Genomic DNA, 26,087 nt, shown 5'->3' on the forward strand with positions numbered 1-26,087 from the left:
ACCACGAGTGCATTGGAATAGTCAAGTGTAGAGGTAACAAAAGGAATGGGTGAGGGTTTCAGCAGCAGATGAGCTGAGGCAGGGGTAGAGATGGGTAATGTTAGGAGGGTGCAAAATTCTGGTTTGGGAGTCACAGATTACCCAACAAGGGGGTCAAGCTTGCAAGTAATTGCAAATCGCTTATTAAGAAACAATAGTTTAAAATGACACATAAGCTAAATAGACAGAAAAAGCATATGGCCTGTGATAGGTGAGAATGCTTTATTGGTTCCAGAAGGTGAATGGGCCGACAATGCAGACTGAGTGTTGATCTCCGTAGCTGGTGATAGCAGCCTTTTGTGCTCTCGTCGAGGTGTTAGGAAGCTCTTCCTCATTATCCCTCCATCTGAAGAAGTCCATAGCAAGCATGGATCACTGAAAAACTGTCTGGTCATTTTATCCCTGTCAAGAGCCTGTTTTATAACCTTTGCTCAGAAAGTTGGCTTATGTATGGGTTATGAGATCCAATCTGATCAGGGTCCTGTCTTGTTTCAGGGACTATGATTGTCACGAAATTATAATAATTCTCAGAATGTGATTTATTGTAAAAGTAGGTTAATAGTGGGGTTTGGATAGCTTCTCTGTGTGCGTGTGTGTGTGATTGAATTGGAGACAGCTGGTCTAGAAGCTTTGACTCATCAACAGAAGTTAGGCTTGAAATGCTAAATACGTAAACATGGCTTAGAATGTGAGGTGAGAACTTGCATTTTTGGATAAATCAGGGTATTTTGAATTTCAAAGAGAAGGTAGGATGTTTACACCTAGCCAGAGAAGCTAGGCCAAGCTTTTCCCAAAGGTTACTGATAATATTAGCACCATGAAAAGATTTATATTATGAGAAAGGTAAAGTTTCAAAGACATATGGGAACAATGGGATTTACATTAAAAGGGAGAAACATGTATAAAGGAGATAAGGCTGTGTGTTACGGAAGGCATTGTAAGAAGTGTGAAAAGCCTCCAGTATTTGTGCATTAAGCTGCTGTCTACAGAAACTGAAGCTGGGAAAAGCCACTTTGAATTCTACTGTCTTGGGTATTGTGGTAACTTTCTGGCACCTGTTTAAAATTTTTTTTAAAAAACTGTTGCCTTAACAGGGGTGTAACTGGAAGCCAGATTAATTAGAGGTTTTAGGAGTTATTATAGTAACAATTTGTAGACCCATTTGTCTTGAAATCTTTTCTTTTGTTAATAAATGGTTAATTTAGCTTTCTAAAAAATCTCTAAAGTCTTGAATTCAGGGCACGCATCTCAAAATAAATACAAATTGCAAAACCTTTGTGATAGTATGATCAAGTTTCCCTTGTGGATTTGATTTGCCTAGCACATCATCTTCCAAATCATAACAATGGTAAAGACATGTCCTTGGTAGAAATAACAGACTTGTCATGTGTTTATCAGTCAGCAAACTACTATGGAAGCTTTCTTCATAAGACAGAATGGGGTATTTCTATAATATTCTATTTGCTTCTTAAGAAGCAATTTCTTACAGAGGTGAAAATAGGCAGTCTTAATGATGGCATGGATATGTAGTCGGAAGCTCATAATCGGGATCAACCTCATGACATCGAGGTTATGACCAGTCTGGTTCAGCCTCACATCAGTTGTCAGGGAGAGGGATGGAGTTGGTCGCTAGGGAACAGAATTTGTAGTAGGGGCTGAAATCAATGGCTTCAGTCTTCCCAATATTTGATTGAAGGAAATTTCTTCTCATCCGGATTATTTAGAGATAGTGGAGGTGTTGAGAGAGGTAATGGTTAGGTACAGCTGGGAAAACTGACAGTTTTTGGATAATGTTGCCGAGGGGCAGCATTTACTATTGAATTTGTTTCCATCATGTTTTCAGCCAGTCCATTCAAGATCATAACTCACTGTGTTAAAAAAAAAACACATCTCCAGTCTGGTTCTTTTGCCAATTATCTTAAATCTGTGCCCTTGCCTTCCTTCATCTGAACCAGTATCTCTGACAGTGAGTTATTCCCTCAGCACTGCAACAAAGTATCAACCTAGGTTATGTGCCCAAATCCTGGATTGAACCCACAACCTTCGGGTCTGTGCCATTTTCCGTGGGCAAGCCAATAAAGGCTCACCCAGCGTGACGCGCACCTGGAAGCGCTGAGCGCCCCCTGTGCAGGCGGAGGGATTCCCTGAGCGCAGAAATCTCCACGAGGCACAGAGATGCCTCAGGGAGATAAGTTTTCAGTTGAAAAAATTAAAGTAAAAAAAGTTAAGGCATGTCCCCTCATATGACAGAGACTTGAGCTGGGACATGTCAATGAACTTTAAAGGAAAAAAAATGTATTTAATTTATAAACCCTTCATGAAACCTCATCCCACCCATGGATGAGGTTCCATGAAAAATGCGAAGGCCGCCTGGGTTCTTCGCCTGCCCAACAACCTTAAGGTTGGACGGGCAGCTTTCTCAATAGGCTTAATTCGTTAATTAATGGCCTTAACAGGCCTCTGATAGTTTGGTGTGTGCACAGCTGACTCGGCTGCGCGCCTACTGAACTGAAAATCTAAATGACGCGCAGTGACGTTGGGACACACGCCTGATGTCACCCCCGTGTCATTTTACACCTCGGCGAGTGGGCCCCGTCTCCACTTGCCAAGCTGAAGATTCAGCCCATGGTGATATCAGGTAGGCACATGCAGATTTTTCTCCAATCTGTGCCAAGGCAAAGGATAACATGCCAGTGAAGACAGCATGGAAATGATTGGGAGGTTGTATATTTGGGAATTCTTTTGAGGTAGCATTTTTTTTTTTTAAATTGAAGGGGTGGTAGTAGTAATTTGGGGGATCCTGTCCTCAAGATAAATCAGCAGAATTAGTAGCACTGCTAGCATATGAAACATTGGGATCTAGATTTTAGTGAGGCCATTGACCAACTGAAGCCAACCCACTGGGAGTAGGGTGAATAAGTCTTGCTAAGATTGTCCAGGGTTTTGGTGAGACCACACCTGGATTACTACGTGCAGCTTTGGTCTCACATCTAAAGAGAATATTCCAATTTATTGGACAGATACTGTAAAGGCAAAATCATGGCCACAATGGGATGCAGCCAAGCCTTGGATTTCACGGTATCAAAATCACAGTCCGTTTTCTGTAGGAAAGGATATGAATGATACAGGAGCACATTCCAAGGGAGTTGAAATGAATTATCTCCTGCCATTTTTCTCCCCTCCCGAAGCCATTCAAATCTTACTCGGATGCAGTTCCATAAGCTCCTGTACCTTACAATGGTCCTTTTTCACCCTCATGCCTTGACTATGTTGTTAGGGTATTTTACCACAGGACCAGCTTGGTCCCACCTTCTCCAGGCTTTGCATTTCACCAGATATTGCTATCTAGCAATCAGAAGCAGGCATTCAGAGACCAACTGAAAACGGTGCTATATTACCCTGGCTGAGATCAGCCAAATGGGCAGAGTAGGTGTCAAACTCAGGAGGCTCCTGGTCTGAATAGGTCAACTACTCACTGGCTTAGGTCAGCAAGCTAATGAGCCTAAACTAGATGAACAAGTTGTCTGAAGATTCAATGGGCGATAGTGGCAGACAAATTCTGAACGTGTGCACAGAATGAACGTTCTGATCTCCATCATTTTAATAGAGATACACATACAATATGAATTGCACTTGTGTTAAAACAGTGGACAAGAGGGCTGACATATGAATAAATTAAGTGTTTATTCACTCAGGTTGGGCAAATTTCTTTCTATAGATGAGACAATTTTTCGATTAAAAAAATTACAAATGTACTCAAATCATTAACTTGCCTTTTTCCTCCAAACGTGCTGCAAAAGCTGTTGAGCATTTCCAACATTTAGTGTCCTTTTAAGGCAGAAATGGATTTTCCCTAAATATAGTTCCCTTTTTGGTTTTCCCAGACTCACCAATCCTGGGATGAATAAATCAAATATGCCCCGAATATCAGAGAGCAGAAAGAGTGCGATTTCTGAAAAAAAGGCACTGATTCTACTTGCAAAAGAAGAGATTACCAGACAAGATTATATATACTTAAAAACATCAAATCATCCTAGTAACCCGGATGCAACATTTTGAATTGCTTTCAATGGGAAAGAAAACAAACGTTTCCTTTACTATTTCTTAAAAGGTTTTTTTTTAAATACTCTGCCAATTCAGTGTAAAGCCTCTGTACAATGTTTTATCTGGAATCACACTTGTTGGGTGATTTGTGCGCTTATTGCAAGGCAGAGAAGAGTGGGACACTTTTGGTCAATTCAGTCTGATGCTACGCCCTCTGCTCCATCCCAATGCTGAGGAGAAGAGTTGCTACATTCAGCAACTTTGTAAACATGATTTTCTCTTCTTCTGTATTTACAATAGGTGAGCGGCCGAGCAATTGCTCACCCAATAAGCCTGCATGCAAAACTCAGGAACACCCTTGACTGCATCAGGATGACTTTACCTCTGCCGTTTTTCACACCAGTCTTCACAATAGCCTCAAGTGAGTCTGCCAGTTTTGTGCTATGGGCTCGCTCACATCCACTATCAGTTATTTGACATAGTGCCCTTATAGCAAGTAAACAGAACCTTCTTCTAATCAGACTGGGCTGAATGAGCTTAGAGCTCTGGACTGAAAAGTCTAACTTGTCGTGGAGTCTGTCTCCCTTCTAGATCTCCCTTTCTCTCTTTAACCCACCCCCACTTTCCAAAAGACACCAACGTTTGCTGGGGCAGTGTCCACTCTCCTCACCATTGCTTAGACAGTGTCAGTAAGTTGTGTCAGGGTGATGGGCATGACAGTCGGTCAGATCCTGTCCTCGCCTTATGTCCACATATGTACATTTTCTATAAAAAGTCACTCGACAGCAAAGAGGATCATTTGCCCCACCCCACCCCCTGCCAATTGTAGCACCACAATGCCCCGTCTGAGATCAGTTATCTCAGCACAAGCCAAGGGGCAACTTGGAGACGAGCTGGTTTAGTGCCAAACTGGACAATGTCTCTTGACTTAGAGGCCACTGAATATGTGACAACAGTGACTACACTTCAAAAGTACTTCACTGGGTGTAAAGCACTTTGGGATGTTCTAAAGCTGTGAAAGGTGCTATCTAAATGCCAATTCTTCTTATTTTAATTGGAGGAGCCCCTGATGCGTTAAGAGGGTCTGAATTTCACTGCAGGTGACTGCAATGTCTAATAATGTTGGACCCTTGTAAAGGGTTGTGCACCCGATTTGGATTCCCTCAAAGGAATTCCCTCAAACATGTTATTTATAAAGTCCTGTTGTAGCTACAAGAGGTAAAGACATTTCAGTTAAGTAGACAGCTGCCTGTAGTGTCAGTACAGACACTTTTACTGCTGAGCCACAGGGTGACATATGGTCACTTGCGATTGCCTGCACTGTAATTATCATAACTTGCGTTCTGGGCCTGGAAAGCACATTGATCTGAAAATGATCAAACAATCAATAACTTATTTCAAATAAGCTTCATGATACTTGACAAAAAAAATACTTCATTTTAACTTCTGTGCTAATCCCATTTGTTATGTATACCTCCCACCAGCCTTCACAGCCATACAGCCTATTCCCGAGGAAGCTGCAAAATGCTACTTTGGGCCAAGTGGACAGAAACAGACCAGAAGTTCTCCTGAGAACTTAGCTCATGCCCTTTCTTTGACAGAAGCCTCCAGTCTCTGCTCAGCACCTTCCCACTGCTGAGCCAAGATCAGGAATCAACACCACGTTACGGGAGCAAGTAATAGCGTGTCGCGTTGGGATAACAACACCCCATATGCCATTCGGCTGCTTACTGACCTTGACAAGGGGATCAAGTGAATGCCCCAAATTTGTTATATAGATCAAAACAGCACGTTTTCTAGAAAATTAGCTTAACAGAATACCACAGCAGATAGCCATCAGCACTGCAGTAAGTAGGGCCAGGCGCACTACTCACAACCACAGTAGGCCTCTAACTACTAGTTTCACTGAAACTCAAGAGGAAGAATTTACTTGCCAATAGCAATGTCATGTTGGCCATCCAGTAAATTAAAGACATCCGGGTGGCTAGTGTGGAACAGCAACACTTTTAAAAATATCATTTATTTAACATAAACCTTCAGATTCCTTCCCTGACCCACCTTGCACCCTCCCCCCCACCCCCCACCCCTAAAAAATATACAAAGACAGCTCCCTAGGCACTCTGAGTTGTTCGAAACCTCCACTTTCAATCAAGTGCATGATTTGGGAAATTCAAGTTGTCGATTTAAAAAAAACACTTCAGTTTGGGAGGGAATTAAAACAGTGCTAGTCAAACTGAAGAGTGTGAACTGTCCTCCATTGGACTCATTTCCCTCCAGCCATGATTTTCAGATATTGCAGTGCATTGTGCGCTGCACTGGAACGGGCACCATCCCTCGTTGAGGCAGAGCCGTGGCAGACGGTAGTGGGCTGTGTCGATAGCTCCACCAGACACTGGTACAAGCCACTCAAACTCAACTCTTCTGGGAAAAAAAAACACATACAAAAAAGACACAGGAAGTTAGCAAACATCTGGACAAGCAGGGTCAACCAGAACTTCTTTCAATCTAATATAAAAGCAAAAAACTGCGGATGCTGGAAATCCAAAACAAAAACAGAGACAGAAATACCTGGAAAAACTCAGCAGGTCTGGCAGCATCGGCAGAGAAGAGCACAGTTGACGTTTTGAATCCTCATGACCCTTCAATAGAACTGTTGAAGGGTCATGAGGACTCGAAAAGTCAACTGTGCTCTTCTCCGTCGATGCTGCCAGACCCGCTGAGTTTTTCCCAGGTATTTCTGTCTCTTCTTTCAATCTACTTACTTGATGCAGAGAATCTGTGTCCCCCCACCTCCCTCTCCCTTAAACTGGACTAACTAGCTTCATCATTCACCAGATTGTTAGGTAAAGAGAGTGAAACCTAGGCAGGATAATAACCATAACTATAATCAGGGGTGGGACTGAAAGGTCTATACATATACATATCTACAAAAGATCAGATGGAGTAGTGGAGAAGAAAAAGAGACAAACAATCGCAGTGTCAACAGTGGACACCAGTAAACCATATCAATTATTCTTGACAAAGTGGCATTGAAGATTGTGTTTTCACCTCCCAGGATTTGAACACATAATCTAGGCTTGCACTACACTACAGTGCAGTACACTCCTATACTGCTCTGCATTGGCACCATATTTTGGATAAGATTAAAATTGTGGATTTGCCTACCTGCTCAGGTGAATAAAAGAAGATGCCACAGCACCAGTGGAGCAGGCTAAACCAGATAAACTGGTCAACCATCTGCAGATGCAAATTGGCTGCTGCACTTGGCTATGTGTCAGGGTGACTACACTGCAAAAAGTAATTAATTGTACATGAAGCACTTTGGAATGTTCTGATGGCATATGGTGTGATATAAATGCAAATGCTTTCTTTCACTTCAAAGCTCCTAGAATTAACTGGTTCATCAGGTAATCAGAAGAGGTTTCACTCCTCATTTCTCTCTTGGCATTCCAAACACCGATTTCAAGCAGATCCACTAGGTGCACCTTCATTCTACAGTGCCACAGGATGGTCCTGGCACTGTGAAACGTGGAGAGCAATCGATCCTCCGTGGGCAAAAGAAGTTCACAGTAACATTCAGCCACAAGGGGACTTACCAATGTCTAAGTAACTGACATCAAACCGCTGCTCCTCTGCCAGCTCTCTCAGCATCTGGCAAAAGTTAGAGTTGACAACACCAAGTGGGTGGTTCTTGAGGTGCAGAATTCGTTCTCCTGCAGAATTCCGCAGCGAGTCCCATGTGCAACCTGTGCTCTTGCCTTTTGGGCCATCTAGTTTGCTACCAACCATCTGGAGAGAAAGGGAAGAATAAGCACAATAGAAGAAACATTTTCTTTCCAAATGCCAACCTCTATTTAAAATGCTGTTTCATCTTCCTCCTTGCTCTTTCCACAAACGCAATGTTGTGTATTAATCTGCCGAGTACCTCATGGTTACTTCCACTGTTGAAGTTGCCATGCTCCGCACAGTGGGATTGGGCGGTTACCCTTCTTCACACAGCGGACTCAAAATCTGAGTGTCGTTATTGGCTGCTCAAATGATCCATCAAGCAACTGCAGACTAGCCCAAGTCTTTCTGAAGATAGAATGGCTCCCAGAGCACAGAGAGAAAGCATGAGCTCGCCAATAAAATCAGGCAAGAAAATCAGGGGAAAGAAAGTTTTAAAAAAAGCAGAGCTCAACTGATAAGGTGACTGGGAAGAACCCTTTACAAATAACTTGCTCTTGGCCCCTAAAAGGAGTGAAGTTGGCCACAATCCCTACCTAGGAACATTAGAAATAGGAGGAGGAGTAGGCCATTCAGCTCTTTGAACTTGCTCCACCATTCAATATGATCATGGTTGATCTTTTACTTCAACGCAACTATCCCACCCTCTCCCCATTTCCTTTGATTTCCTGAGAGATCAAAAACCTGTCTATCTCAGCCTTAAATATACTCAATGATGGAGCATCCACAACCCTCTGAGGTCGGGAATTCCAAAGATTCACAACCCTTTGAGTGAAGAAATTTCTCCTCATCTCAGTCCGAAATGATCGGCCCCCTTATCCAGAGACTGAGCCCCACCGCCCCCCCACCATGTTCTAGATTCCCCAGCCAGGGGGGAACAATCTCTCAGTATCTACCCTGTCGAGCTGCTTCATAACCTTGTATGTACCAGTGTAGTTTTGCAATCAAAAGGTGACGTTGTGCTAAGTTAAAGGAGAGGATGTCCTTGTTGTCCAGGTTTTCTCTAATAATCCTCAATCTTCTATTCATCTACCTTTAATGTGTATTATGGATTCGGAACTTGGTAGGCATTCAACTCATGTTAACACCAGCAGAGGTTGTGAAGAGTTGCAGATATCTTTGTCATTCTAGAAAATTATCCAAAATGCTGTGGTTTGTGAAGTTCTTAATTCATCATCGTGAGGTAGTGTAGTGGTTATCCAGTAATGGTAATCTAGAGGCCTGGACTAATATTCTAGAATTTAAATCTCACCAAGGCAGTTGAGAATTTGAATAGCTGCTGTCAGTGAAAGTGACCACGAAGCTACTGGGAGTGCCATGAAAACCCAACTGCTTCACGAATGTCCTTTAGAGAGAGAAACCTGTTGTTCTTACCCACTCTAGGCCTATATGTAACTCCACTTCCACATCAGGGTGGATGACTTTAACTGCCCTTTGAAGTGACCTAGCAAGCTACTCGGTGACATCAAATCAGGGCAAATGGAGATGGGCATTGCCAGCAACACCCACATTCTGAGAATGAATGAGTGAAGGAAACTTCAAATTGACAAACCTGTAACCATCAGAACATCACCCTGCAGTGCTGTATAGCACAAAACACACTTCCAAACCTAAGCACTGTTGGGCGGTTTTCAAATTTTAAGTGGACCTGGTGTGAGGGTTTCTCCCACCCACCGCTTGACTGAACTGCTCTAGTATCAATGTTGCGGTCTTTATTCAATATCTGTAACTACAATACACATGATTTCCATTATTGGTTCTGGTCACTCCAGTTTGAACTTTTCAGATAAAGGTGGTAGTGAAGCCATAACACCACTATCTCATTATGCAAATTGGCACCCTTAACAAAAACGGCAATTCAGCCTTTCACAGACTTACAATAGAAAACTGGTCATCTTCCGGCTCAACTTCATTCCCGTCCCTCTGATCTACGGGGACGTCATGGATTCTTGCTAACATCTTTGCTGCAGCATTCCGTTTTGCCAGCTTTTTCGACGTGCCGCTCCCTACGAGAGTCAAGACATCACAAATGAAGAGGCGGATGACACATACAAGCCAATTTAACACTTCTCAAAGTCACAAAATCTGTACAGTACCTATTCTTAAGACACCCCAATAAAACGAGGGCGGAAGCACTATTCATTAAACATTAAAAACAATTCCCTCAAATATTGAGAATGTTTTCTTAAATCAGAGCGGTGCAGGAAGAACTCGTGATCCAATACTACCCCCTCCTGTAGAGAAACACCTACCCTCCTCCGAGTGGTATAGCCAGAATGCAGAACACTCAATATTCTAAAAAGTGCCTGTAGCAGCATTGTATTTTTGCTGAAGAAAAGATTATTGAACCCAATCCAAGGAGATCACAAAACTGGCATACACAACGTGCAACACATACTTGTACATAGTTTAAAATGGTTTCAAGACATTGTTGCCATTCACTCCCCTTCCACCCTGGACATGCATTACAAAGACAAGATGACAGACAGATCAGAGGGTGGAAATAAAGCTGATTTTTTTTGAAACCTCAAGTTTCCATTTTCAAATCTCAAACAAAATGGATTAAAAAGACTCACATTTTTGGCAGACGACCATTAACTCTTAAGCTGCAGGATATGGATTGTGTACTGTGTTTTCAAATGGATTTCTGGTTTTTCAGCCAGTTCAAGGTTAATTAACAGCCAGGAATGGAGGCAACCAAGCAGCCTTCAACGAATTCCAATTAGTTTCCTTGAGTGACGAGAAACCATTCAGTCCCATTTTTGTGACTTACATTAATTTCCACAATGGAAAAATCACACTAAACCCTTCAAGTACTGATGCTTTTGCTGCTTTCAAACCATTACGATGTTGATCATCCTTTCAAATCTTTATTTCTGAGGACTGAAAATGCAGGAACCTCCCCACACTTCTACCAGCTGCCGTGAGGTACAGAAGAACCAGGTGGTGTGGCATTCTACTTCTGTACAGTTGACTTCCACAATCCAATGGGGACCCCTCCGGTAGATAATGGCAAATAACCGAGATACTCCATCTGATACAGCCTCCCATTCTCAAGCTTCCAGCAAAGTGAATAAGACCCCATTTTTTAAAAGAAGTTCATATATGTTCTAAGGGAATCAAACTCTGGCCGCCAAACTCCAAGGGGTTTGGAGCTGAAGCCATGACTGCCGGTAGCCTCCTGTGTTAATGGTGCGAATGCTTTGACAATTGAGTGCATGCTCTAGTTGTGACTAAGAGCAGCTGATACAAATTGAGGAAAGGTTATGGCACATAGATAAGAACCAGTTTCCATCTCTGGGGGCTGGAAGGGAAAAGTAGTCTGGACTTAGGTTTATTTACAAAACTCAGTATAACATATGTCAAAGATAGACTGGTTCCAGCTTCTTCCTTTGCCTGATGGATGTTCGGTGACTTAACATCCTGATCCGAAGTTAAAAGGAGAGCTGTCTCGATAGTAAATTCCACTGGGCAGTTTACATTCAGACAACTAATTAGCCTACTGGCTCAAAACCCCAGAGTTTGTGATCAATTCAAATTGTTGCCTTATGAAAAGCAATATCCCAAATGTAGTCAAATTTGCTTGACCTAACCAATTGTTCGAACCCTTTTGAGCCTAGTCCGCAAAGTTCCCTTCTAAACCTCTATTTTCTTACACAACTACCACAAAAACTTAATCCGGAGGAAGGATAACAGTTGCCCTCTCCCACTTTGAGAAAGGGAGTGAAGACCACGCAGCAGTTCTCTCAATAACAGACAGAGGTCAGAACGTGCTACATCAGCAATGATAAGCAAGTGGCCTGCCTTCCATTTCAAGTGCCATGTTGCAGCAAAATTACGCTGCCCAAAATGCAGACAAACTGCTACACTGCATCAAAAAAAAACTTTCCTGTAAAACGTGAACATTGAGTACTGGGGAAGAGAACATGCAGAATATTTCCCAAGTTGCAGTTTTCACTTTCTTGTTTACTGATGGTTAATCCTCCATCACTATTTTAAAGATCACAACACAAAGACATTTAAAAAAAAACAGCTGCTGAACTTAAATCTCACTTAGGTGACTAATGCTCGAAACTCTTGATACAGTTAACGATTATAAATGCCTTTCCATAACCCAGGGGAATAAGGGGCGCTTGTGAAACTCAGCAATATTCGCACAAAATTAAATTTTAAAATTCTTCTTTTCAGTTGCTCTTTGTGAGTGACAGGAAGCTTAAGGACTTTTGTTGTGGAAAATTATTGAGGGGTGGGGAGGAAGAGGAATTTAAAAAGAAACTCATCTACCTAGTTCTCAATTTGGAAGTGCCTGATGTCTAAAGTACAAGCTGCAAATCTGGCCCATCGAGTGCCCTTGATAGGGTGGATAGAAGGAAGATGTTTCCTCTTGTGGGGGAGATTAGAACCAGGGGACACTGTTTAAGAATGAGAGATCTCCTTTTTAAGACGGAGATGAGGAGAAATCTTTTTCCCTCAAAGGCTCATAGTTTGTGGAATTCTCTTCCACAGAAAGCAGTGGAGGCTGGGTCATTGAATTTATTCAAGGCTAAGTTAGACAGCTTTTTGATAGGCAAGGAAGTCAAAGGTAATGGGGGGCAGACAGAAAAGTGGAGTTGAGACCACAACCAGGTCAGCCATGATCTTAGTGAATGGCAGAACATGCTCGAAGGGCCTACTCCTGCTCCTAAGTCCTGTGTTCCGATGTGCAGCTTTTCTCAACCAAGCTAAACGGTCAATTGGACACTGGCTTGGCTCAGCAGTCACTCATACGGATAATGTGACTCAGGACCAGGACATTGAAGGAAGGCAGCAGAGGCACCTCATTGCAACAGTAGCAGTATCAGAGGCAAGCACACAAGATAACAACACTGAAGGACTTTGGGATGGAGTGGAGTGTCTGTACCTATCTCCAAGAATCTCTCAACCCTGCAAGTCATGGTGAACTCTTTCCTGTGGGCAGGACCAGATTCCTGAGTGACCGTATATTCCGGGAGTCTCCATCCTTTCTGAACCACCAGCTCCTGGAAAGAAAGAGCACACACTAAGCGGAACATTATTGATAGGTGCACTGACACTTCACCAATCTATCTAAAGGCAGTAGTGCACAATCGCCTCAGAGTATAACTCGGATCCACCCCAGAACTCACAGCTCCCCAAAACCTAATAAAGGTCTTTAAGATTATGAAGGGGTTTCCAATAGGGTAGATGTAAGAAAGCTGTTGCCACTGGTGGGAGGAGCAAAACAAGCTAGTCCCTAATAAATCCAATCGGGAAAACAGGAGAAACTTCTTTACCCAGAGAGTGGTGAGAATGTGGAACTCACTCCCACAGGGAGCGGTTGAGGTGAATTGTATAGATGCATTTAAGGATAATCTAGATAAACACATGAGGGAGAAAGGAAGAAAAGAACATGGTGATAGGATGAGATGAAGTTGGTTGGGAGGAGGCTTGTGTGGAGCATAAACACCAGAATGGACTGAACGGCCTGTTTCTGTGTTGGACATTCCAAGTGAGGTAAAGGACCCATAGTGCACATCTATCCTGAGCCTTGGGAAATAAATAAGAATACGATACCTGCAAGGCCCCCACAGGGTTGCATTCCGCCAGCTGAGCAGAGCTAGAGCTTTTAGATTCAGTGCCAGAGATCCTGGGGAAATAAAAGAGAACAATGGAACAATAAGAAGTCATGATTTCAAAATATTTTTCAGCTATTCAGAGAAGGCTCTTTTCCTTAGGCCAGAGGAGAGAGTTGGGTGACTTACCCCTCGGCCTCTGCGAAATTCCAGTCCGATAACCCTTTACCTTACAGGCACATTAGTATCGCATTTCAGGGAGAGTGATGCTACGGTAATCTCTGCAGTTTTTATTTACTGCCTAGTGCTCCTCTTTGTGGGTCACTGTGTGAACCTTCAATGCACTTTTCAACCATGCAGACACGCACACAAGTGGCTCCACAGTGGCACAGCATAGGATTTGGGGATGGGTGGGGAAAGGGCGTAGAGAAAGAGAGATGGAACGAGACAGTTAATCAAATAACGATTCACAAAATCCACAGAGAAAAGTTGGCTTGCCAAATCTCCTGAAACGCCAGAGGTCACAAGAACATGCACAAGGATAGCACATGGAGGGCCTCCAGTTCAGTTGTTCCTTCCACATCTAGTCTCCACAGCAACTTGGCTGAAATTGGTATTAGGGTGCAGTAGCTTAGTGGTTCAGGTACTGGATTAGGAGGTTATGAGCTCAATTCCCACCATGGCAGATTGTGAAATTGAACTCAATAAATCCAGTAACTTGAGGGTCAGAACCAGAAAACAAAAGATCTCAAAATGCTGTTTTGTTGCAAAAATCCAATTGGTTCCCTGTCCTTCAAGGAGGGACCTAACATCATTACCTGGTTTGGACTGATAGATGATACAAGTCCCACACTGTGTGGTCGACTCTTAATGCCCTTAGGGTTATCGTAAGGATAGTCAATAAATACTGCCTTGCCAGGGTTGCCCATACTCAGAATTATTTTTCGAAATAAAGGCATGAATCTGTCCCTCTGCTGTGTGGTGCAGGTGCTTTAACAGACACAGGGTTAGATCCATTAACCGGTACACTGCACATTTAACTGGGTCTCACTTCAGCAAGGGTAACCCACCAGCTGATCTTCCCTTTGCTGCCTGAGGCAAGTATCTCAAGTTTCCAGCCTCTACACAATCTAGGTTGGTGCTGGCCTGTGTGGAAACAAACTACGAGCCCACATCCTTCCAATGGTATGGTCCAGGCCCAATGCACTGAATCCCTGTCTAATTGAACAATTTGGAGTTAAATGGCCATGGAGTTCTTTTAATTAAAAACCTTGTTTTTGCATAGCGCCTCATCATGTCTCTTGGAGACGTTTCTTAAGTGCTGCACACGAGGAATTACTTATTATTTAGCGACCGCCATTTTGCGCACAGCAAGATCCCACAAACAGCAACGAGGGGAAGGTTTTTGGTGGTGCTGGCTGAGAGAGGAACGTTGGCCATGAGCATCGGGAAAACTCCCTAGTCATCTTTCATCTTTGTAATCTCCACATACATTTTCAAAAAAAGGCAAACTTCAAGCTTTGATTGGAGAGCGTAGCCCAGGTTTTCAGATCGGAATGCCAACAACAGCCCATTCAAAGACAAATGTGCAGGGTTATAGGGAGAAGGTGCAAGAATGGCACTAAGGGAATTGCTCATTCAGAGAGCTGGTGCAGACATGATGGGCCGACTGGCCTCCTTTTGCACTGTAACAATTCTGTGATTCATTATCAGAATATCTAGATCAGTGCCATCGTGTATTGTGAATCATCACTTTTTACATCCATTATTAGCTATTACTACCAAACTTTTATGAGCTTGTGTGAATAAACATACTGCCTTAAAATAAATCTCAAACTAAATGACAAATCCCTTTATCATTTCCAAGAAATGGATTCTTTTTGAAAAACAATGATGCATAAGGGATTCAGTGTTATTTGGAATGCACCAAGGGAATACTGTGGATAGGTGGATTAGATGGACTGAAGGTCTCCTACCTGAAACTGTTAATATGTTTAACACTAAATAGTAGAACTTTTCCTATCAAATTTAACCCACTCTTCCTAGCCCACTGAATTTCCAACTTGCCACCTGTATTGCCAGTTCAAGTTTACAAGGTGCAGCGGAGAAATAGGGGAGCAGATTTTGACACAAGTTCAGTGTGCTGGGTCCAGTACCATTGTACTTTACAGCATGTAGCTACCTGAAGTGTTTGGTAAAAGCTGAATTATTTGTAATGTCCGTCAACATATCACATAATACATTGCATATAGAGGAGTTAAGCTTTACAGCTCCAGATTGAATCCCCAGCCTTCGAGTTAGCTCTCACAAGGAAAGGAACTTGCATTCATATAGCGCAATTAGTACATTTTTCAGAAATGTTTCAAAATGCTTCACATAGTGAATTGCTTTGAAGTGCAGTGACTTATGTAGGCAAATGCAGCAGCCATTTTGCGCACCGCGATTTCCTATAAACAGCAACAAGAGGAGTAACCGGTCAATCAAATTTTGGAGGGAAGGGTTCATGGAGGAACGTTGGCCTCAGGACATCAAGCCCATGCCCTGCTTTTGTTTTTAAAGCAAGCAACAGCGCCAAGGAATTTTTCACACCCACCTAAACCAATTGGAACACAGATGGGACCTTGGCTTGCCATCTTGTCACAACATCTGACTTGCACTGCATTGTCAGCTGGGGTACAATTGGGAAGTGGGGAAATATTGTAATAAAGTCCCTGCTCTCGACCACCAGCCAGTGCCCCCTGGTGAAAGTGCAGGCGGGGGGGGAAAGAGAAACAGCATCATTGGGAACAGTTGCAATGACCCACATGGTTCAACAGCATAAGAACCCTTGCCGATAGGGCTCAGCCTCAAAGAATGACCATCAGAGTGAGGTACCAAAAAGCTGACAGCACCTGTCGTTTCGTTTCCCTGCATATGTCACTGCCTTTTGGAAAAGATGGAGGGGAAGAAGGGCAGATCAAAGTGTTGAATATCACCATTAGAAGATGGAATTGAAAGGTCTTTCTAGGTGCAGTTAGCTATTCACGTACTTGACTCCATCCAACATGGGCTCCAACATGTTTCCTCCCTTTAGTAATTTCAGGGCAGCTTCCGCTGCCTTGTGCTTTGCTGCCTTTTTGCTAGGCCCCTGACCTGAGGGGGGAAAAACATCAATTAAAACACAAATTTAAATAGAAGCCACAAAGCAGCTGCCAACCATAAAATAACCATTTTAACACGGCCACAGAATTTACTTCAGCTCCGAAAGGTGAACTGAACCGATCCTCAGCCAGATTTGAATAGTCACGCTCAGATCAGATCGGTTTATGTCAAACATATGCCTCCGTCCCTTTACATGTGGAACTCGTTGGCTTATAAGCTAGCAAACACGCTCACCTGGACCAGAAGATCGTGGGTCCAAGACCCACTCCAGGACAGGAGTGTGCTCTCTACTCAAGATCAACACTGCATTAAAGAACCAAACTGCCTTTTTGGATGGGAAAGGCCCCAGGGAATCGCTGAAAGAACAAGGCAGCTCATCTAGTGGCCTGGTCAAAACCTCTCCCTCAACTTAACACAAGTAAAAAAAATACAGAGTAACTGGCCATTCATTGCAACACTGTTTGCGGGGTCCTGCTGTGCACAAAATGGCCACTGTGTTTACCTACTACAAACAAAAGTAATCTACGCCAGGTGCATTTTTTTTTGCTCGCAGTTTTCAAGTGGTTTGCGCTCGCGAAAACCAGTAGGGGTGTCATAACACATCTGGCCTACTGGTCCACCTTCAATGAATAATTGATCCAATATGCTGTCACCTCGTTTTAAAAGGGAACGTCACTCCAGGGTTTAGAAAGGCTGGAATATTTCTTGTCAATAGGGTCGATACATGAAGAAAAATTAAAAGTTCTCCTCCGAGCAAATTCAATAGGGGAATTCAGGAGGAACGCCTTTACCCAGACAGCAGTAAGAATGTGGAACTCTCTGCCACATGGAGCAGTTGAGGCAAATAGCAGAGATATGTTGAAAGGGAAGCCAGACAAGTATATGAGGGAGAAGGGAGTAGAAGGTTACATTGATAAGAGATGAAGAGGGATAGGAGGAGGCTGTAGTGCAGCATAAGCACCAACATGGACCATTCGTGTCAAATGGCTGGTTTCTGTGCTGTACACTCCATGTGAAGATTCTGGTTTCCGCCCATCTAAAAGCATCCTGCTAGAGCCCATTCATTTCAGATTTTCTGTCTAGAAGATGACCCACATGCACTGCGCATCACATGGGTGTGGCTTGCACTGCCACTTATACTGATCAACACTGTTATTCCTCCCAGCCCTCAATGTTTTGTCAGTACAACAATGCCCTTAAAACATCCCGTACTCGCTAGTATAAAGCAGGCACAAACATAGCAAACACTGCTGCAGGTCCATGAAGGTTGGAGACTTGCCTCAAGCTGCCTCCTCGACCAGCTTCAAATGCAAAGTAATTCTCTAAATTACTCTGCATCTTGAAATAAAAGCAAAATACTGCGGATGCTGGAGATCTGAAATAACAGAGGGCTGGAAATACTCAGCAGGTCTGGCAGCATCTGTGGAGAGAGAAACAGAGTTAACGTTTCGAGTCCAATGTGTCTCTTCTTCAGAACTGAAGAGAAGTATAAATGTGATGGGTTTTCTGCTGTTGTGAAATGGAGGAGGGTCAAGTGGAACAAAAGGGAAGGTCTTGAAATGTCTTTTGTTGAAGCCAGCAGCATCATTTTATTACACAGATGCTGTTAAGGCCGTAAGCAGCACTGTACTGTATCATTGTGCATTGCAAAAGAAAACAGGGACAATAGGAAGAGACTGTTAAGAGGAATATGGTTAAGGCTTTTAAATTGTCATCACATAACAGAAACATGGAGTGCGATTCCCAAAACACTGCTAAAGATACAATGGAATGAAAACAGAATGTGACCCAATTAACCACAAGACAGTGCCCTCATTATAAAAAGGACATGTGCGAAGCCACTTTCATTTTAAATTTCTACAAAAATAAAGAAAATTGCAGACTGCGATCACCTGCCAAGTTTTTTTTTAAAATCCCAGAAACATCCATAGAAAATTCCTCACAAACGTGCAGTAACCTGACACCACAACTGTTACACTGAAGAACGTGAGACACAGACCTGTGCAGTTAATATCTCCGACTGTCACTCTGAAAGTGAAATTAGGTTGATGGGCTTGGCCCTCAGCTTTCAGCAAGTCATACACCGGTGTTTTTCCAATCCTTGTTCCATACTCCTGCAGTAAACTAATAGGCGTCTTCCCAGGGTTTGAGGCCAGCATTTGCTCAATACTGTGTTAAAAAGAACAAAAGTAACTATTACAGGATTTGGAAAGAAGTTCTTCTAAGTTTGACTAACAGGACAGCATTTACGAAATGTACCAGCAGTTTGATGTTATTCCTGCACTGGAACCTAGGAAAGGGACATCTCCATCCAAAACTTCTTCAATGAGCCCAGCTTCCTGGCTGTAACCACTGGCTATCCAGTCCAGCTCTTATCAGTGGACAGAAATACTTCCTGACGTCTGTCCAACATTTGACCATTGCCACCTTCAACTTTGTGCCTTCTTGCTCAGTTGACCCCTTCAGTCTGAAAGTATTCTGCCATACCATTATGCATTATATATTTCTCTAAGGTCCCTTGTTGGGCTCACACTAAATGAGTCATGTGGAACAAATTAGACAAAGTGGGGATTTTCAGTCTTTGTGTTATTCTCCTCTTCACCTTCTGGTATACGCTGCATTCTAGGTAGCACTTAAACTGGAATATTAAGCTGAAAAATGATTTGGTAACACAGTGAACATCCTAACTGCTCACTTTGTACAAGTCAATCAAATACACCCTCTAGATTTCTTTTAAATAGTTGTTTGGTACCATAGAACTTGAGTACTGCTGAAAAAAAAAGGGACATGCTATCAAAGCTTTTCGTCTTACACTCATCAGGATAGCTCAAGAATTTTCCAACCATAACAGGGGAACAACAATTTATACTGCATAAGAAGAGAGTGCTGATTGGTTGCAAGTGGACTCTGACTGGTGGAGGGGTTGCCATGGGGAATGCAGCATGGAACAGTTAACTGCCCAGCTTCGTTCAAATTCAAATCAGGCAGGTTGACTGATTGGTCAAGGCATTGCCCTAGGGAATGAACCAGGGAATGACTGTTCTCTATGCATTTGTTTAGTTGAAAAAGGTGCAATGAATGGACATGCTCCTTTTGTCTGCAAAGGACAGGGCCCCTGTGTGTGAAATATATGTGGCTTCTAGCACGCGTAAGTGAGCCTGATTGACAATCTTAAGTTGATTTTCAGTGTAATTCCTGGCACAATCAGGATTGTTTAGCAGGTGTTGTCCAATCACGTTATCACATCTAATGTTGGACACTATGTTTTGAGTTTTGTAAACACAGGTTGTTGGATACGGTCAGTACTTTGTCTGTTGCAAACAGATGAGGGGACGTACTGTTTGATACAATCCGCCAATCAGTGGGACATACGGTCTACAAACCTGACATCACACCGGCACTAAAATTCATATACCACATTGCTCATTTGTGTGATGGGCAGAGCAACTTTCTGGCTTGATGGCAACATCCTGTTAGTGGAGAATACCACTTATGTTGCTACTGCATTGCAACAGCGTGCAACGGCTCGCATCCACTAACAGGGTGCTGCCGTCAAGCCAAAAGGATGTTCTGCCCCATCAAACAAACGAACAATGTTTCAGGTCGAATGTGACTTATGTCGGAGCTTACAAGAGGGTGGGTTGCTGGGAGCTTCTAGTTTGCAAGCTACAAAATCCTGATCAAAAGTGTTGATGTGCCTACTTAGAGAAAGCAATTTACCTCTCCTCTGATGGTTCCGTTGATAAACATACACTTAACTGTGGTACTGAGCCACTGTGCCATGCAGGTCAGAAATTGCTAGGTTGACTCTTATCCACCAGATTCACTTAACATTCAAAATAGGAGCTGGCGGAGGCCATTCAGCGCCTCGAGCCTGCTCTATTGTTCAATAAAATCATGGCTGATTCTCTCCCTCAGCTGCAGCTTCCCACACTATAGCCATATCCCTCAATTCCCTTTGTATCCAAAAACCTATCACTCCCAATCTTGAATGCGCTCAACAACTGACCATCCACAGATCTCTGTTAGCAAATTCCAAAGATTCGCAACACTCTTACAGTGAAGGAATTTCTCATGTCAGTCCAAAATGGCTGACCCCTCATTCTGAAACTGTGACTCTATGTTCGAGATTCCCCAGCCAGGGGAAACAACCTCCATCCTGTCAAGCCCCCTTAAGAATTTTATATGTTTCAATCAAATCACTTCTCATTCCTCTAAACTCCAGGGAATACAGGCCTAGCTTAAACAGAGTTGGCAAAACTGCCCATAAATATTTGTTAACAGTTGTATCTTTGACAATGAGCTCAAATGACCTGAAGACCTCAATGTCCTGGGCAGCTTGTGGGGCCAGCACCCAATTAAATTAGGACCAGTGCACAATGAGTTAAAACAGCTTTCTGATGAATATGGGAATGTAAGCCATGTTCTGTGCAAGGGGGAGGGGCTGGGGTCACATAGAACAGGCATCACCGCGGATAAAAAGAGTATGATGAATACCTGAGACACTGATTTATTGATAAAATACATGAAATGTAATGATCAAAAGGACAAAATGGTATTTAGCATGACCAAATTACTGTACAAGGAGCATCCATACTGGAATGAAGTGAGGTTTCTCAATAGAGATCTGATTCCACATTGTTATAACTGTGCGTCTGTGTACATACTCTGGTGGTGTAGAGAGGTGTATTCGAACCAGAAGCAGTCCAACAGTATCCAGCTCTTGAAAACATGTTTTTTTTTGGATTAACGGATTAAACCATATACAGGTTTCCAGGCCAATCTTTGTCTAATCTCCTCAGCAAACCACTTTCTTAAATACTAGAGGATTTAGGCACAGAAACAGCTTAACAACCCCACTCAGGTTTGCTCCAGGGTACTGTTGGGAGTTAACCAGCCACAACTTCTCACCAGAAGCAAACACTACCAAGGTTTACCCGTACTTGTCCAAGCCAGGACCACCCTAAAAAATGCGCATTTGCTTGCTGGATTATTTGGAATCAAGTGAGTAAGTTCCCAGCATCTCACCTAATAACAGGAGACCTGATATTTTGGAAGCAGCTTGATTTTATCCTGCTTACTTGGCCTTCTCACCCACCTCCTCCTAAAATAGGGAGAATGGCATGCACGGATCCCTAGCAACTTTCCCTGTGCAAACTGTTGATGCTTCAGCTAAATAAATTCCCATAGGAGTCAACAATTCGCCTTTGTGTGTCAGCCGCAGCTCAGTCGGCAGCACACTTGCCTCGGAGTCAGAATGTTCTGGATTCAATGCCCACTAGAGTGGCACAAAAATTCAGAGAACTTAAGAAATATGGGCAAGAGAAGACGATATGGCCAGTTGAGCCATTCAATATGACCCCGGCTGATCTTGGGCTTCAATGTTACTTTCCCAAGGAGGGAGTGCTGCATTGTCGGAGGCGCCTAGATACACCATTAAAGCAAGTCTGCCTTCTCGGGTGGACCGAAAAAGTCATGGCACTATTTCACAAAAGGAGCAGGGCAAGTTACACCCGGCATCCTAGAAAACATTCGGTTTCTTCTCATTTCAGATACCCGGTGATCACAGTCACATACTTGTGGGATCTTGCTATGCACAAAGTGGCTGCTGTTGCCTACTTCACAACAGTGGTTACACTTAAAAAAAAAGGTGTTTCATTGCCTGTAAAACGCAATGGGATGCCCTAAGAACGGGAAAAGCGATATATAAATGCAACTCTGGATATATCGAAGGAGCCAGGTTCGCTGCAGCTAAATGAAAGGCGAGAAACAAAGAACTTTTAATACAAAAAGTCGGATGTCCTCCGGCTCCGTCCATACCTGGGACAGCTGGAATTCTTCTTGGCTGCAGCAGCGGCCCGATCCTCCGTCATCCCAGATGACAGTGCCGGTGATGGTGGCTCAGACGGCGGCGGCAGCTCCTCCTGCTCGGTCCCTGCATAAGCATCAGCGCTGAACCCCAATGCGCAGGCGCTGCTGCCACCATTTCCGGATCAGAGGTGAAACTGCCCAAAGCGCGGGAAAGGTGCAACCGGTCAAAATGGTGGCGGGGAAGCGGCGTCCGAAACCATCGAGAATACAAGAGACATCAGGTCAGGTCTGACTTTTCAACTAAAGGGAAGGGATTTCATTTCAGACTAAGACTTAGCAATTTATTACATCTGTTGAATTCCGCCATCAGTTGAAAAAAGTTAACCCCTCCCCCAAAACACAGGGACACACGCTCCCACCCACCCCCCAAAACACAGGGACACACGCTCCCACCCACCCCCCAAAACACAGGGACACACGCTCCCACCCTGTTTCCTCCCCCCCACCCCCCAAAACACAGGGACACACGCTCCCACCCACCCCCCAAAACACAGGGACACACGCTCCCACCCACCCCCCAAAACACAGGGACACACGCTCCCACCCTGTTTCCTCCCCCCCCCCCCACCCCCCAAAACACAGGGACACACGCTCCCACCCTGATTCCTCCCCCCCCACCCCCCAAAACACAGGGACACACGCTCCCACCCTGTTTCCTCCCCCCCACCCCCAAAAACACAGGGACACACGCTCCCACCCTGTTTCCTCCCCCCCACCCCCAAAAACACAGGGACACACGCTCCCACCCTGTTTCCTCCCCCCCACCCCCCAAAACACAGGGACACACGCTCCCACCCTGTTTCCTCCCCCACCACCCCCACCCCCAAAACACAGGGACACATGCTCCCACCCTGTTTCGTCCCCCACCACCCCCAAAACACAGGGACACACGCTCCCACCCTGTTTCGTCCCCCACCACCCCCACCCCCAAAACACAGGGACACACGCTCCCACCCTGTTTCGTCCCCCACCACCCCCACCCCCAAAACACAGGGACACACGCTCCCACCCTGTTTCTTCCCCCACCACCCCCACCCCCAAAACACAGGGACACACGCTCCCACCCTGTTTCGTCCCCCACCACCCCCACCCCCAAAACAGGGACACACGCTCCCACCCTGTTTCGTCCCCCACCACCCCCACCCCCAAAACACAGGGACACACGCTCCCACCCTGTTTCCCCCCCCCACCCCCCAAAACACAGGGACACACGCTCCCACCCTGTTTCCTCCCCCCCCACCCCCCAAAACACAGGGACACATGCTCCCACCCTGTTTCCTCCCCCCCCACCCCCCAAAACACAGGGACACACGCTCCCACCCTGTTTCCTCCCCCCCCACCCCCCAAAACACAGGGACACACGCTCCCACCCTGTTTCCTCCCCCCCCACCCCCCAAAACACAGGGACACACGCTCCCACCCTGTTTCCTCCCCCCCCACTCTAAAACACAGGGACATACGCTCCCACCCTGTTTCCGCCGGCCCCCCCCCCCCCCCCCCCCCAAAAACACAGGGACGCACGCTCCCACCCTGTTTCCTCCCCTCCTCCTCCCCAAAACACAGGGACACACACTCCTACCCAATTTCCTCCCCTCCCCCCACCAAAACACAGGGACACACGCTCCCACCCTGTTTCCTCCCCTCCCCCCAAAACACAGGGACACACATTCCTACCCTGTTTCCTCCCCTCCCCCCAAAACACAGGGACACACATTCCTACCCTGTTTCCTCCCCTCCCCCCAAAACACAGGGACACACATTCCTACCCTGTTTCCTCCCCTCCCCCCAAAACACAGGGACACACATTCCTACCCTGTTTCCTCCCCTCCCCCCAAAACACAGGGACACACATTCCTACCCTGTTTCCTCCCCTCCCCCCAAAACACAGGGACACACATTCCTACCCTTCTTCCTCCCCGCCCCCCCACCCCAAAACACAAGAACACACATTCCTACCCTGTTTTGAGGACTCGAAACGTCAACTCTTTTCTTCTCCGCCGATGCTGCCAGACCTGCTGAGTTTTTCCAGGTAATTCTGTTTTTGTTTTGGTTTTCCAGCATCCGCAGTTTTTTTGTTTTTATTTTTGACACACACTCCTACCCTGTTTCCTCCCCCCACAAAACACAGGGACACCCACTCTTACCCTGTTTCCTCCCCTCACCCCACCAAAACAAAGGGATGCACACCTACCCTGTTTCCTCCCCCCACAAAACACAGGGACACACACTCCTACCCTGTTTCCTCCCCTCCCCCCAAACACAGGGACACCCACTCCTACCCTGTTTCCTCCCCTCCCCCCAAACACAGGGACACCCACTCCTACCCTGTTTCTTCCCCCCACAAAACACAGGGACACACATTCCTACCCTGTTTCCTCCCCCCACAAAACACAGGGACACACATTCCTACCCTGTTTCCTCCCCCCACAAAACACAGGGACACACATTCCTACCCTGTTTCCTCCCCCCACAAAACACAGGGACACACATTCCTACCCTGTTTCCTCCCCCCACAAAACACAGGGACACACATTCCTACCCTGTTTCCTCCCCTCCCCCCAGCAAAACACAGGGACACATGCTGCTACCCTGTTTCCTCCCCTCCACCCCAAAACACAGGGACACACACTCCTACCCTGTTTCCTCCCCCCACCAAAACAAAGGGATGCACGCTCCTACCCTGTTTCCTCCCCCACAAAACACAGGGGCGCACGCTCCTACCCTGTTTCTTCCCCCCCCAAAAAAAACACAGGGACACCCACCCGTACCCTGTTTCCTCCCCCCGCAAAACACAGGGACACACAGTCCTACCCAATTTCCTCCCCTCCCCCACAAAACACAGGGACACACAGTCCTACCCAATTTCCTCCCCTCCCCCACAAAACACAGGGACACACACTCCTACCCTGTTTCCTCCCCTCCCCCACGCACAGGGACACCCACTCTTACCCTGTTTCCTCCCCTTCCCCCACCAAAACAAAGGGATGCACGCTCCTACCCTGTTTCCTCCCCCCACAAAACACAGGGGCACACGCTCCTACCCTGTTTCCTCCCCCCACAAAACACAAGGGTGCACGCTCCTACCCTGTTTCCTCCCCCCACAAAACACAGGGGCGCACGCTCCTACCCTGTTTCCTCCCCCCACAAAACACAGGGGCGCACGCTCCTACCCTGTTTCCTCCCCCCCACAAAACACAGGGGTGCACGCTCCTACCCTGTTTCCTCCCCCCCACAAAACACAGGGGCGCACGCTCCTACCCTGTTTCCTCCCCCCCACAAAACACAGGGGCGCACGCTCCTACCCTGTTTCCTCCCCCCCACAAAACACAGGGGTGCACGCTCCTACCCTGTTTCCTCCCCCCACAAAACACAGGGGCGCACGCTCCTACCCTGTTTTCTCCCCTCCCCCCACCAAAACACAGGGACGCACGCTCCTCCTACCCTGTTTTCTCCCCCCACAAAACACAGGGACACACGCTCCTCCTACCCTGTTTTCTCCCCCCACAAAACACAGGGACACATGCTCCTCCTACCCTGTTTTCTCCCTCCACAAAACACAGGGACACACACTCCTACCCTGTTCTCCCTACCTTACTCAAACACGTTTAAACATAAGGACACACTCTTCCCCCCCCTTGAACACATTTAAACAGATCGTGGCATAGTGATAATGTCACTGAACTAGTAAACCAGAGG

At 45.3% G+C, this 26,087-nt stretch overlaps 1 protein-coding gene across 2 annotated transcripts; it reads right to left on the reverse strand.

Annotated features, from left to right (window-relative positions):
• Positions 1-6,169: 6,169 nt before the first annotated feature.
• On the reverse strand, positions 6,170-22,468 carry tarbp2 (TAR (HIV) RNA binding protein 2). 2 transcript variants are annotated; one of them, XM_041180373.1, is made up of 8 exons: positions 22,341-22,468; positions 18,520-18,689; positions 16,409-16,511; positions 13,381-13,453; positions 12,710-12,827; positions 9,688-9,815; positions 7,680-7,872; positions 6,170-6,501 (listed from the first exon to the last, which is right to left on the reverse strand). In XM_041180373.1, exons 1-8 carry the CDS (start codon positions 22,391-22,393, stop codon positions 6,347-6,349), a joined length of 993 nt encoding a protein of 330 aa, XP_041036307.1. In that variant the 5' UTR covers positions 22,394-22,468; the 3' UTR covers positions 6,170-6,346. The 2 variants fall into 2 exon arrangements, with proteins under 2 accessions (XP_041036307.1, XP_041036306.1); XM_041180372.1 differs by having other exon boundaries at positions 6,170-6,504.
• Between the last annotated feature and the right edge of the window lie 3,619 nt (positions 22,469-26,087).

The sequence above is a fragment of the Carcharodon carcharias genome, chromosome X (assembly GCF_017639515.1).
Source record: "Carcharodon carcharias isolate sCarCar2 chromosome X, sCarCar2.pri, whole genome shotgun sequence".
Taxonomy (NCBI): domain Eukaryota; kingdom Metazoa; phylum Chordata; class Chondrichthyes; order Lamniformes; family Lamnidae; genus Carcharodon; species Carcharodon carcharias.

Excerpts from the sequence above, each read along its gene's own strand:
- tarbp2 (XM_041180372.1), bottom strand. The coding sequence starts at position 22,393 with ATGACGGAGGATCGGGCCGCTGCTGCAGCCAAGAAGAATTCCAGCTGT. Across the intron at positions 13,454-16,408 it reads CCCATGTTGGATGGAGTCAA|GATCTCTGGCACTGAATCTA; the intron begins GTACGTGAATAG and ends TTATTTCCCCAG. Across the intron at positions 12,828-13,380 it reads ACCCTGTGGGGGCCTTGCAG|GAGCTGGTGGTTCAGAAAGG; the intron begins GTATCGTATTCT and ends CTTTCTTTCCAG.